General features: G+C 34.4%; 1 protein-coding gene across 1 annotated transcript in view; it reads left to right on the top strand.

Annotated features, from left to right (window-relative positions):
- LOC149808297 (methionine synthase-like) overlaps positions 1-15,805 on the top strand; it is a 193,985-nt gene that overhangs the window by 41,514 nt on the left and 136,666 nt on the right. Inside the window, exons 8-10 of the mRNA XM_089975738.1 lie at positions 2,702-2,796; positions 7,048-7,148; positions 10,003-10,064. Of these exons, the coding sequence (XP_089831864.1) occupies positions 2,702-2,796; positions 7,048-7,148; positions 10,003-10,064 (258 nt within the window). The remainder of the gene's footprint in view (positions 1-2,701; positions 2,797-7,047; positions 7,149-10,002; positions 10,065-15,805) is intronic.

The raw sequence follows: 15,805 nt of genomic DNA, 5'->3' as shown, positions 1-15,805 counted from the left end.
TTTGGGTTTGTCATAACTTGTCTCTTGTGCTTGAGGGCATGGACAGGATCTTGTATGGCAGCGGTTTTTGATTTATCTATAGATGAGAAGGAGTGTATGACAATTCTCTGACTGCCAACTGATGGTAACTTTTTCATGGTTGTGTCATGAGGGTCACTTTAATCATCTGATCTGAACTGAAGATAGTGTTGGTGACTCAGTGGAAAGGGCAGGTTCTATTTGATAACAGCTTCAATGAGATCCTAGCTAACAGCTCAAATTTCTCTGAATTCCGCCATGTTAAGACCCAGGACTGATTCCATTTTGGAAATGGTGAGAGATTTTAGCCTATTCAAATCAAAATTGGCTAGCAGATCTTTATCATGAATGATATCTCCTTTGCCATGGTGCTTGCATTTGTCAGATGTCATGGTGCAATAGCCTTTGGTGGCAATTGGTACCAACTTTTTTTCCTTGTAGAGCCAAAGAAATGTTGAGGGATTGATGTTATTGACTTGACACCAGTACCCAAAAATGTGCCACTTTCCCTTTTAAGCCTTAAGTGTTGAGGGCCTTCATGCAACAGGGATTCTATCCAGAATCAAAGATCAAACTTCTTTTACTCACAAGACTGTCCTGACAAGATCCAGGTTTGAAGGAGAAGACATTCCAGGCATGGGTAGATCACCTGCAACCATGGTTGTTTGAGAAAATTTCATTTTGACCATAATCTTCCTGGGTAGGTCTTTCACTGGACCAAGCAGATCATTGACCCAGGACATGAATTCGGGAATTGGCAAACTTATGTTCCTGATGTTAATGTGATTGGGCAAGTATTCTTGGATTAACAGTTTACTGGAACAATTGGCTTTCCCAAAAATGGGGACAGATCTTCAAACTTTTGTATGTAATGCAACCCAGTAGCACGTCAAAATATTCTTAACTGGTGAGTGTACTATGTTCAGACCAAAACAGTCTGGTTTCCATTCTTTATCAAACTTTGTGTGCACATAAAATTTGCAATCTTCATCCAAAAAACAACTTAGATTCATCTCAAAAAGCAACTCTTGACTATTGATCTCCATCCAAACTATGAATTGTGTTCTACAATTTTTACAGAGAAATCAGTTTGCTTCTTTTCAATGCATATCCTGATGACTACTGAGCTCTTTAAGTTTCTTTGGATGGTGCTTCTTGGAACATCAAGACATATAAACTGATTAAACACTACATAAACTGATTAAAAAAGCTACATTTTGGCCCTCAGAACATCAATACATATAAACTTCTTATAAGCTACATTCGGATCCTCAGAACATTAATACAGATAAACTTCTTATAAGCTACATTTGGGTCCTCATAACATTAATACATATAAACTTCTTATAAGCTACATTTGGATCCTCAGAACATTAATACAGATCAACTTCTTATAAATTACATTTGGGTCCTCAGAAAACTAATACAGACTATCTGATTAAAAGCTACATTCAGGTCCTCAACAGATTCTTTACAAAATTTCAAAGATTGCAATGAACAAGACGAAAAGGTACATGATCACCTTTTTGACCTTGATTTTTATCAGCCCTCTTGTTTCTTGTTCACTGGGACTGCATTTTTGATTCATTTTAATATTTCTAAATTGTAAATTGCAATATTCAGTTATTTTAAATTTTTTATACTAACGATACTAAAATCATTCTCAGCTAATTGGTTCAGTTGCTCATTGGTTCATACAGATAAAATCAAGCTTATAGCATATTTATGCAGTGACCATTTTAAATCATATTTTGCTAAATGATGGCTAGCTGATTTATTTTCTGCTTCTGATTGTCTTTAATTCCATATCATGAGGTACCATATTTTGTTTTTATGGAGGTCTGGAAATTGCACAAAATTATTTTCAGTTTAAGCCTGCAGTTGATATATTCAGTGGTTCATACAGATAAAATGAAGCTTGTTCTTATTAATGCAGTGACCATATTAAATCATAGTTTGCTAAATAATGTAAACTTTTCTTCTGGTGGCTTCCAGATCATTTTTGATCTAACACTGTATATTAGCAGCCCAACTGGTCACCTTCCCAGGTCACTTTGCAGCTGTGTAACAATGCAAGTTCTTATATTTCTACTGTATTTACAGCAGCATAGTTCTCTAAACTGCATTCGTTCATTCATTGACCATATCCTTACACTAGCCTGTGCATCATGCAGTATGCAGAATAGGTTATGTAAGAATCCATGGTCAGATGCCAACTTAAGGGCATGGGGATGTAACTGCCCCTGCCTCTTACCTTTTTTCCTGTACATGTTGAGATTGGGTAATGCAGTTGAAGAAGAGACCAATTTTTGGAGTAAGAATAGTTCTATGATAATTCATAATTATAATATGGGCACACCCTCCTAAGCCCTGCTTTAGTAGTAGCTTATCAATGATGGGATTTAACAGCAGTTCCTATATCCAAGGTTAGACCACTCTCATCTGAATTCCATCTTGGCAAGCAGATGACTATAGAACTTTTGCTGCTTAAAGAAGCCATAAGACATGGTGAATGTCTTGATTAACTTTGGAGAGTTGGATTTGCAAGGTAATGGATGACATAATTTGATTCTGTAATTATCTTAAGGAAAAAATATTGTCTCTTTTTTCCCCAGCAAGATTATTAGTATGGAATTTAGTTGTATCTAATGGATTGAAAATGAGGTTGCTTTGCACATTTCAGGTTTCTGGGACAATTGTAGATAAAAGTGGCAGAACTTTGTCAGGCCAGACAACAGAGGCTTTTATTATCAGTGTTGGTCATGCAGACCCAATGTGGTGAGTTGCAGTCTTAATATCTGTCATTCTTCAGATCAGTATATTACATTACTTAAGTCGTAATATCTGTCATTCAGATAAATTCATTACATTACACAAGTCATACTATCTGTCGTTCAGATCAATACAATACATTACACAAGTTGTAATATCTGTCATGCAGATCAATACATTACATTACTCAGGTCATAATATCTGTCATTCAGATCAATTCATTACATTACTCAAGTCGTAATATTTGTCATTCAGATCAATACATTACATTACACAAGTCGTAATATCTGTCATTCAGATCAATACATTACATTGCTCAAGTCATAATATGTCATTCAGATCAATATATTACATTATTCAAGTCTTAATATCTGTCATTCAGATCAATTCATTACATTATACAAGTCTTAATATGTCATTCAGATCAATACATTACATTACTCAAGTTTTAATATCTGTCATTCAGATCAATACATTACATTGGACAAGTATTAATATCAATACATTACATTACACAAGTCTTAATATCTGTCATTCAGATCCATACAGTACATTTTACAAGTCTTAATATCTGTCATTCTTTCAGATCAATACAGTACATTATACAGGCCAGGCCTTGTGTTTTGTAAAATGGAGGAGAACTGCAAACAGCTCTCCTGGTAGTGTTGAGGAGAATGAATAGCAGTTGTTACTCATATTTTTGCCAGATGCCTGGCACTAACTTTAAACCATATTTTTGTCATCATTGTTTCAGACCTTTGAACTAATTTTGAATATACTGTTCATGAACCATTAAAGTTATTCAAAGAGAAACTTATTTTTAATGAAGATTCCAAGATTAAATTTTTAGACTATATTTCTGATTTCAAATATAAGTCATCAAAGGCTTGTGAAGTAGTAAGAACTAATCTTCAGCTCAGTCAAAAATGAAGTTGCTGTGGGCTAAATTGTATGATCCTTACATGACTAAATTATATCATTAACACTTCTAGAAGGCAGAAACAACCTTGTCTTTTAGATATGTTAAAGGAGTATTTTTTGTAGAGATAGCCCAGTTAATTGTGATATTAATATAGTTGTGCTATTCCATACAGCGAGGATGTAAATGATAAATTACAACCTGACTAGTGACTTTGGTTTAACCAATAATCAGAATTCAGAATTGTTAAACAGTACTGACCAATAACCTTGACATCTAAAGCCACAATAAAACAGTAAATTAAAATAACTATTATGTGCATATAAGCACTTGATTCCTGATGTTCCAACATGAACAAATAAAATCTACCCTAACATTGAGATTGTAGATTCTGCACATGTGAAACAGCATCCTTACAGGATGAATCCTCTCAAGCAGAATGTTTGGAAAAAAAGAAATTCAGTATTTTCTGGAGAATGATATCTTAGAACCAAGTAAAAGTAACTGGAGTTCACCATGTATTCTTGTGTCTAAACCAGATAACAAATTCCACATGTGTACTCTTAGAACTCTGTGGTCTTAAACTAAGTAACAGAAAAGAGTGAAAACTAACAGTTTTTGTACAATTCAACAAATAATTTATTTCCTTAGAATACAAAGTGAAAATTTTTAAAAAAATTAACAGTATTGTGAACTAAATCTGAAATAGTCTAATTTAAAAGTTCTATCACATGTCCAAATGTATAATGTTCCAATTAAACGGTATTCCAAATAAATTCTGATATTGAATGTGTTGATGTGCTTGTAGTCTCTAATGTGTTGATGCTTCATTGGCATGGAATATGGTGATGTGTGAACAGTCTCATGACGTATCACTGTAATATAATCCAAAATGGCCTTGTCTGAATCGACTGTAATACAGAATTAATGTTTTAGCACAAAAACCATGATGAGCACTTTGTAATTCCAGTGAATAACAATTTGAAGAAATAAATCAAGGTGAAAAAGAAATCATACAGAACAATAAAACTGATACTGCATCAGATGTTAAGGCAAGAGTGTATACCTTTTCAAGTAAACAACATTATATAAAAAGCTAAGACAATAATAGAGCCAAGGCATAGGTCAATCTCCTCTGAAACATCAGAGTTGTTGTTATTGTTGTAGGGTTTAAAGCCATTTTTCAGCACAGGATATGCTATACATGGCGGCCAGTATTAATGGTGGAGGAAGAAACTGGAAAAAAACCCAGAAAGAACCACCGAACAACGAGAAGCAACCGGCAAGCTTTCTCACAATCCACATTGGCCAAACCCAAGACTCGAACCCATGCAGACAGAGGTGAGATAGCAGTGATCCATAACGGTGAGCACTTTAGACCACTTGGCCACTCGGCACCCCCATCAGAGTTGTCAACTAGTTTAGGAATTTCCAAGTGAAAAACTAAATGTTATAGACTCAGATTCAGGTAAACATGTTTATCATTAATAATGATCAGAATATTTAATCTTAGAGAAGTATTAGCTATGTATTATGTTGTTTACAAAATAAATATCACCAGTCACGTACAACATTAACTTGATTTTAGACAAAAACCAAGTACAAAATACAGACATTTATAACATATAACCATTAAGAAAAGCCCACTGACAACATTCCTGTAACATCTAATTCCACCTTAAAAATCTCAGATTTTTTTGTTTTTTATGTTGCTAATGAAATTAAATGGCTTGTGATTACAGACTCTTATGATTTTGCCTTAAGTCTTTCAAAAATTACCATTCAAATACAGACATACGGCATGCTAGCAAAAACTATGGAAACATTATCGTTGCTGAAAAGTCGAGATAATTGGTTCATCCATGTTTTATTTAGATCTGGGTTTCATCTTAGAATTAGTAAAATTAGTCAGGGAACCAGACTAACTTTACAAAAGCACTCCAGATGCTTTAAACTGCACCTATTTGTTCATGTGAAGCATCTGCATGATCAAACTGTGATTATATAATTTTTTAATATGGCATCCAGAAAGCAATGCATGTTTAAGGGGAAAATAAGCTTCTAGAAAAGTGTTACTAATCAACACAGAAGAATAAAAAGGAGTATTCAAATTCTTGTGAATCAAAGCTGGAAAGGAAACAATTATGAAAATTGGACATCATGTGTCAGTTTGAGTATGTCTCATGGCAGGAGATAGGATTGCCATTGTTATATGAAATGGAAAAGAATTTCCAAGAATTATGTCAAGTTGAGAGATAGCAACAAGCCACTGAGCTGCATAGGATTTGGAACTAGAGTTTGTGCAACTGTACTAGTGGTAAATAAAGTCCATGCGTACTTTACAAACTTTTCAGTTGAACATAATGTTTATCGTCGATGCGTCAAACTTTTAATTATGTTTTCCAGCTTTACAATAGCGGTTATTGATATTTTGTTGTTACACCTTACTGAAAACTGGTCAGTCTTATGGAAAAAAATCAACTGCCTTACTGAGACGGACTCATCATGGTTGGCGGGTCTGTGATCACTGAATATAATAATCGGAGAATGAGCCATACAATTCAAAGTGTTGCAATTGTTGCAAAGCCAATATTGAATTTAAACATGATTGTGGAATAATTTCTCTGGTGTCAGATGCATCACTCAGGCTAGAGGGCAATCAGTTTCCAAGGTTTATGATGGCAAGTAGAGATTTTTCGGTAAATGGTATAGTGGGAATTGTGCTGATCCTAAATGTCTCCCTTTAACTGTAGGTTTTTTCTATTTTCTCTTTTCATGAAAAAGATGGCTAGTAACCCCATTAAGAACTTTTAACAGCCCTCTCTAATACCTTTGTTTTCTGTTGACTGTGCTATAGAATCAGACCAGGGTGGCCAAGTGGTCTAAGACAGAATTAACAGATCACAATAATCTCTCGTCTGTCTGCAATGGGTTTGAGTCACAGGCTTGGCCAGCATGGGTGTGTGAGAAAGCTTGTCAGTTGCTCCTCATGGATTGGTGGTTCTCACTAGGATTTTTCTGTTCTTCCTTTATCAAATATACTCACCACCATTTATAGCCTTTCATGTGCTGAAAAATGAAGTTAAACCTAACACAAGAACAGTAGACATCATATTGCCAGCAATAGTAAGTTTAGTTGCATTGTCCCTCACTGTTCTTTCAGTCTCAGTTTAAGTCAAAGAAGGATGATATTCCACTAGTAGAACATGGACTAAGTATCAGAGTTAGTGAAAACTGAATACTAATGGGTCGCCATGAACCAGTGAATCTCTTGATATATCTGATACTTAAGTTTATTTACATATGCAAAAAGTTACCTCTAACTACCTGCTTTTCAGCTTAGGGTTGAACTGTGCTTTAGGAGCAGCAGAAATGAGACCCTTTCTTGAAGTTGTCAGCAAAAATACCAAGGCTTTTGTACTTTGTTATCCCAATGCAGGTAATTCCTACATTTAAATCTAATATTCCAACCTTGTGCAGTATAATCTCTCTTGTATTGAACAAGGAGTTCAAAGCATTTATTGCATCATTGGTAAGCACCTAATTTATTACATGAATAGTAAGCACTTAATTTATTACGTGAATGGTAAGCAGCTAATTTATAATATGAATGGTAAGCACCTAATTTATTACATGAATGGTAAGCACCTAATTTATTACATGAATGATAAGCATCTAATTTATTACTTGAATGATAAGCACCTAATTGATTACATGAATAGTAAGCACTTAATTTATTACATGAATGGTAAGAAGCTAATTTATAATATGAATGGTAAGTGCCTAATTTATGACATGAATGGTAAGCACCTAATTTATGATCTGAATGATAAGCCCCATATTTATGACATGAATGGGTAGCACCTAATTTATGATATGAATGATAAGCACCTAATTTATTACATGAATGGTAAGCAGCTAAACTATGATATGAATTGTAAGCACATAATTTATGACATGAATGTTAAGTACCTAATTTATGACATGAATGGTAAGCAGCTATATTATGATATGAATGGTAAGCACATAATTTATTATATGAATGGTAAGCACTTAATTCATGACATGAATAGTAAGCACCTAATTTATGACATGAATGTTAAGCACCTAAGTTATGATATGAATGATAAGCACCTAATTTATGACATGAATGGTAAGCAGCTAAACTATGATATGAATGGTAAGCACATAATTTATGACATGAATGTTAAGCACCTAATTTATGACATGAATGGTAAGCAGCTATATTTTGATATGAATGGTAAGCACATAATTTATTATATGAATGGTAAGCACTTAATTCATGACATGAATAGTAAGCACCTAATTTATGACATAAATGGTAAGCACCTAATTTATGACATGAATGATAAGCCCCTGATTTATTACGTGAATGATAAGCACCTGTTTTATTACCTTAACAATGAGCACCTAATTTATGACATGAAAGGTAGAGCAGCTAATTTATAAAATGAATGATTAGTCTTATTATCTATAGCCATAGTTGTTCTTAATGAAAATTTGGATTTTTACAGCAGCTTCAGTATCTTGTCCATCATTATTTGTCCATACAGTTGGTCGTAAATACTTATAATTTTATAATAAATGTCACCACACATTTGTTGGTGGATAAATAGCTATTATTTTCATCTCAGCCTCAGAGGCCAATTGTAGGCATCGGAGGTGACAAAAAATGTCAGTAACATTGAACTCTTTTGATCATTGTAGTATATATGCAAGGATAAGGTAACATCATAAATATTTGTAGATAGGATACTTGATGGAGTTCGGAATGTGTCTAGAGAATATTGCTTAGGTATACAATTTAGATTCCTATGGATAGGTATACAGTTTAGATTCCTTTGCTTAAATATGCAATTTAGTTTCCTATGGATATTAATTATGTTATAGTTATGTCTTTTAGTAAGATATTCTTTCCTTAAGGATTGAGTTTGGGATGTATTTAAGGAATGTTGTTTGCATATACAGTTTAGTAATTTTTGTGTATCAGTGACATTATAGTTGTCTTCCAGTAAGGTATTCTTTCCTTAAGGATAGAGTTATATTCTTTCCTTAAGGATAGAGTTAATCTGTTAATAACTGAGATTTGGATGGGAAGATGCTTTGGTAATTTTTATGGCTAATTCATTACCTTTGTAATTTTCGATTTAAATTTTGTTCATTGTATGGTTTACAAAAATGTAATTCTGGATTGAAATTTTGTTCATTGCTTAGTTCACCAAAAAAATGTAAATCTGGATTGGAATTGTGTTCATCGCTTTGTTTACAAAAAGATGTAATTCTGGAATGAAATTTTTTGCATGGTTAAAAATTGTAATTCTCAATTGAAATTTTGTTCACTGCTTGGTTTACAAAAAAATTAATTCTTAATTGAAATTTTGTTAATTACTTGGTTCACAGAAACATAATTCTGGATTAAAATTTTGTTAATTGCTTGGTTCATGAAAAAGGTAATTCTGCACTGAAATTTTTGTTCATTGCTTTGTTCACACCAAACATTATTTTTGCTGAGATACAGCATCTGTCTTGTCTGCCAGAACTTGTCCTATTGTAAATTTTCCCTGTGGTTTTAATGTAAAGTTTTGGTTTCGTATTTTCGAAAACATTTTGACCTCAAAACTCAAAAGCCATAATTACATCTGATTCATAGAGTTCTGTATGCCATTGAAATGTTGCATATGAAGTCCAAGATTACAAGCATCTGAAAGTCGTGGTTCAGACTTGATCCACGTCTACACTGTTTGTTGTTGTTTTGCATAAGTACATGTGGTAATTGGGAAATCTGTCATGTTGTTTTGGTCTGTTACAGGTTTACCCAATACATATGGTAGTAGGTAAATCTGTCATGTTGTTTTGGTCTGTTACAGGTTTACCCAATACATATGGTAGTAGGGAAATCTGTCATGTTGTTTTGGTCTGTTACATGTTTACCCAATACATTTGGTAGTAGGGAAATCTGTCATGTTGTTTTGGTCTGTTACATGTTTACCCAATACATTTGGTAGTAGGGAAATCTGTCATGTTGTTTTGGTCTGTTACAGGTTTACCCAATACATTTGGTAGTAGGGAAATCTGTTGTGTTGTTTTGGTCTGTTACAGGTTTACCCAATATATTTGGTAGTAGGAAATCTGTCATGTTGTTTTGGTCTGTTACAGGTTTACCCAATACATTTGGTAATAGGGAAATCTGTCATGTTGTTTTGGTCTGTTACAGGTTTACCCAATACATTTGGTAGTAGGGAAATCTGTCATGTTGTTTTGATCTGTTACAGGTTTACCAAATACATTTGGTGACTATGATGAGACTCCAGAAATGATGGCAGCTGAGATAGAGGTATTCAATTTAAAATAAATATTTATTCTAGTTAAATTTAAACAAAGAACTTAAATTAGGTACCAAAATAGTGCTGGGGTGTTGACTTTAGTTAGTTTCAGAAGTGGAGGAGACCTGATGACCTGGAGGAAATAATCCAACAAAATTATTTGATCCCATATGTGCTGTAGCAAGGTGATCTAACCTAAGATTTAAGTGGTACAAAGTGTCTTGATCCAGTCAAGGTTTTTTTCTCCCTCTGACCAAAGATTTGGCTGAATATGACTAAATTAGTATCCATTCTGTCCATCCTTACATCGATCTGTCCATAAATGAGGTGGTATTTGCAAAGATAATTTTAATTTGCTATGGAATATTTTCTTAAACCTCATATGTGCCCTAGCCACGAATAAATGCAGAAGCCTGTTGATTTGAGGGGGTTACTAGGTCCTTGGTTAGGGTAACTGGAGCTGAAGATGTTATTTTCCTTTCCGAAGATTTTATCTTTAATTGGACACGTGAGTAAGTATCCACCAGTGGTTTTGGTGATTTCAGCCTACAGTACATTCCACAATACACATCTTTCTTTCTTCAGAACCAAGATGTCAACCTATGCCTGTACCATTTTAAGTAGAAAAGGAACCTCTCACCTACTGAGAAACTTTAACATGTATGCCGCCATTTTCAGGCACTATAATGAAGAGTACTGTCTCTACTGTGGAGAAACTGTGCATGTGACACAGGTATGCCATCATGGCAGACAGACTGAATGCTTCAGATGCCATAAATTTGGACACAAACAAAGACTCTGTCAATCAATGTATTATACATACTAGGAAGCTGGCAATGAGGAGAATGCCAATGCTTCATTTACAACAAATCTAAATGTACCTAGTGAGTCTCTTGACTCTAACTATTCAATGGACACTATGGTGAATGCAAAAGTTAACAGATTTTCATGGTCTGTATGTGACTTTTAAGATGCTAATATATATATGAATATTTAAATGTAAAAATAAGATGTCAGAATGATAAAAGTAGTATGGAGACAATCTCATTGAGTTCCCCATTGCATGATGACATACATATAATTGATATGAAACTAAATACAAAAGGTTTTAACATAGGTCACATAAATGTACAAGGTATAGTGGGAAAAACAGACCAGATTAAGTTAATGTTGTCTTCCAAGGAAAATAATATACATGTTTTAGGACTCACTGAAACCAAATTAAATGCTAACCATGGTGATAATCTATTTCACTGTCAAGGCTACAATAAACCATTGCACAGAGACAGAGAGACAGCAGGGGGAGGTCTTGTTGTATATATAAGGGAAGATGTAAATGCAGAAAGGTGACTTGACTTGGAGTCACATGAAATTGAGAGTATCTGGGTGGAAATTTCTCAGAGTAATGCAAAATCATTCATAGTTGTTTTCATTTATAAGCCACCTTCCTCAAAAGCAATTTGGAATGATAACTTTTTGAAACAAATGGAAAATGTTCTTGCACAGGAGAAAGAAACATATATCCTCAGAGATATAAATAAGGACCTTCTCAATGCTCAAATAAGGAACAACTGGATGGAATTTATTGAGTCATTAGGCCTAGACCAGCTGGTAAATGAGCCTACAAGGGTAACAGAAAAATCGAGCACTCTTATTGATCACATTTATACCAACCTACCAGACAATGTGGCTTGTGTTAATGTACCAAATGTTGGTCTTAGTGACCAATAGCCTACTTTTTTGACAAGAAAGGTTAAATGCAAGAGAAATAAGAAAAATACACACAAAACTATGACAGATCGTTCAAAATTTTTAATGAAGAACAATTTGTTAATGACCTGTGGAATATGATCACAAATTTGGATGACATAGATGAAGCTCTGATGGTGTGGACTGACTTATTTATGGATGTAGTCTCTAGGCATGCACCACTGAAAGTACATCAAGTAAAGAATGAAATCCAACCTAATTGGATTACTACTGAAATCCTAGATGCTATGAAAACACTAGACCAATTCAAGGCTATGGGAAACCATGCACAGTATAAAATATGGAGAAATAAAATAACAAGTATGATTAAAACAAGCTATAAAAAATTATTATCAATAATTGCTTGAAAACAAAAAGAGCAACACAAACTCCATTTGAAAAGTTTTCAAAGTATCAAAAAACATTTTAAAAATGTCTCAGTGAACTTGATACCAAGAAAGCTACAGGACTTGATCAGATTGGTCCACGACTCATTAAATCTTGTGCCTCTGCTATTTTAGATAGCATAGCATTCATAATCAATTTAAGTATTGCAACCTCATCTGTCCCCAAAATATGGAAAATGGCAAAAGTAACTCCTATTCACAAATCTGGTTCTAAGGATGATGCTGATAACTACCGGCCAATCTCAATACTACCAAACTTGTCAAAATTGATTGAAAAACATGTCCATGACACATTCATGTCATATTTAACTAAACAGTTACTGTTACACTCCGGGGGCCCCGAGTGGCTGAGTGGTCTAAAGCACTCTCCGTTACGGATCACTGCCATCTCACCTCTGTCTGCATGGGTTCAAGTCTAGGATTCGGCCAATGTGGGTATGTGAGAAAGCTTGCCAATAGCTTCTCATGGGTTGGTGGTTCTTCTTGGGGTTTTCCCGGGTTCTTCCTCCACCATTAATACTGGCTGCCATGCATAGCCTATCGTGTGCTAAAAAATGGCATTAAAACCCACAACAACAACAACTGTTACACCCTAATCAATGAGGCTTTAGACAGAAACATTCATATGAGACTGCCTTGGTCTCCCTAACTGATAAATGGCTTCAAGCATTTGACCAAGGTAGAATAATAGGATATGTATTTGTAAATTTCAGGAACGCTTTTGACATGGTGGATCATGAAATCCTTTCGAAGAAACTGAAAATCTACCAATGTGATGAAAGCACAGTTAGATGGTTTATTTCATACTTAAGTGAGAGAACACAGCATGTTTATATATTGTTCTGTCTGAACCTGAAACAATTAGATATGCAGTACCACAAGGCTCAATTCTAGGTCCATTACTATTTATTTTGTTTATTAATGACCAACCACTTTTACTAAGGGATTCAGTATCATCTGTAGATCTAGATGCAGATGACACAGAATTGTCAGACATCCAAAACACAAAGCATGAACTCGAAATTTCTTTACAGAATGCCTAAACAAACTGGACAACTGGTGCACATGCAATGGTATGGTGGTAAATACTGGTAAAGCTAAAATATTACTTATCTTAACGTGGCAAAAAAGGACAAATCTTGATAGTGATGAACTATGTCTGACGTAGAAGGATAAAAATTTGCAAATGGTCTGTCATGATAGACTACTCGAGGTTCTGATAGATAATAACCTACCATGGACTGAATATATGAAACATATCAGTAAAAAAGTGAATTCAAGTTTATGGCTTCTCAGTAGGATAAAACATTTTCTCCCTGAAAGGCACAGAAAACTATTTTATAATAGTTACATACAACCCTATTTAGACCAATACAGTATGGAGTAATTCAAATGATAAAAACATAACAAAGCTGGCACAAAATGTTACCTATTAAAGACCGAATCCATTTGAGAAAAGCCAAATTAATGTACATGATATCCAATAATAGTGTTCCTGAATATTTACAATTAGTATTCCAGTATAGGCTACCTGGCAATACTCCCCACTTGCGATCCATGCCTATCAAACAGCATAAAATTCCCAAACCAAATAAGGAATTATGTTAGAAAAACTTTCTTATACTCTGGAACTTTGCTCTGGAATATTATTCCAGTTGAGATTAGAAATGCCCACTCTATTTCCTTCTTCCAAACACAATATATCCAGTGGCTTCAGAGATGCAGCTAAAATAAATAAATAAACTCCTTTGTGTTAGGGCCTCAGGGTAGATTATTGCTTATCTAATTGTGTTACCCTCTTTAAATAAAGTCATTATTATTATTATTATTATTATTTATTTGCAAATATAACTTTAATTTGCTATGGAATATTTTCTTAAACCTCATGTGTGCCATACCAATGGGTAATTGCAGAAGCCTGTTGATTTGAGGGGGCTGCTAGGTCCATAGTTAGGGTAACTGGAGCTGAAGATGTTATTTTCCTTTCCAACGATTTTATCATTATTCAGACACTTGAGAAAGCATTGGCCATTGATTTTGCCGTTCATGATTGATTGACTTGAACAGCAGTAGAAAACCAAACATTTGCATTTGAATATGACTTGTTTCGTCAGTATTGTATATCATATTCTTCAATATGTGCCATAATTTCATGCACATCATCTTCTGTTAATTATTAGATTACCAGGCCATAGGGCCATCTGAGTTTATGATATGGTCTTTCATTGGCACGCATAATTCATTGTTCATGTGGCATGCAAATTGCAGTATGTGTTGCTCATTGTCTGTCAACATTTGCCATTTTGAACTTAAAAAATCACTCCACCAATTTTGATTCCAATTTTGCACAGAGCATCAAGACATGAAATGATGCTTATTCACCATCAGACATTTCCACCATTGCTGCAAATAGGCAAATCTTTACAAATTATGGCCTTCCACCATCATTCAGTCAAATTGTTCTTCATTAAATAATTTACCCAAACATAATACCTTAGGAGAACTACTACTACCATGCAAATCCAGCTCTCTCAGGCTAAAACATTTTTTGATAAAATGCTAAACATTATATGTCTGCAGTTAGAGTGATCTCAGCTTGGTACTGAGATTGGTGCCAAATCCTGTGAAATCACCAGTTACTACTTCCACTTGTGCCAAGTAACATGCTCTCTGCAGACAAAGAGGCCTCCAAAAATCCATTCAAGCAGTTTGAAAGTTTTCTACCTGAAAACAAGTTGGAGGAGTCAAGGGAAGTGTACTCCATGTATAAATTTCCAACTTTTCTGTTCTTTCTATCATTGAGAACAAAGTTTCTAACAGTGTTATCACTTTACTGTCTTCACACCTTTGGTACATATCTGAATGGGCCAAGATGCCGCCCCCTCATGTTGCTATAGCCATATTTATGAGTGCAGTTTTGGTGCATGATATAGAAAACTCATATAATATTACTGTGTAGTATATGCTTTGTAGCCAGATACATAAAGCTATGTTTTCTATATCGTCTTTGCATCCACCTCTTAGTGATCTACATGATGCTTTATTGATTTTACCTGTATAGAATATCTTTGAGCTTTCCTACAGGTAAAATCTTCTTATGACGAATAATGTAGTCTCTGCTTTGTAACAGTGACACTTTAGTGCTTTTTTATGTTCAGGTTTTGTGTGTACTCTATTTATATTACTGTATAGCTTCTGCTATCGTCAGGTACATGCAGGTAAGTTTTCTATACATGGTTGACTCATTGCTCATACAGATAATTACTTTAAGAGATTCTTCAGTGATTTAACCTGTATAAAGCAGTCAGAAATTGGCATTTCTACAGGTAACTTATTACTAGAATTGATTATTTAGCATCTACTTTATAAGTGTCAATAGCAACACTCTAATTCTCTACCTATTCAGGTCACTTGTGCCAATTTGCAGGCATTTATCATAGTGTGTAACTCTGAATAGTTTATATATATGTGTATTGCAGTATGCATCCTGCACTCAGCTTACATGTTGTCTGCTCTGTTTTGTCTTAGAACCACTCTGTAGTTTTCTCAGAATACATGTCAGACATACATATTATGGACAGAAGTTGTTCTTGTTG

This window comes from Sinohyriopsis cumingii, chromosome 1 (assembly GCF_028554795.1).
Source record: "Sinohyriopsis cumingii isolate HCF-2022 chromosome 1, ASM2855479v2, whole genome shotgun sequence".
In the NCBI taxonomy this organism is placed as follows: domain Eukaryota; kingdom Metazoa; phylum Mollusca; class Bivalvia; order Unionida; family Unionidae; genus Sinohyriopsis; species Sinohyriopsis cumingii.
Note: the sequence above shows the minus strand (reverse complement) of the source record. Positions and strands in the feature narration are given on the sequence as shown.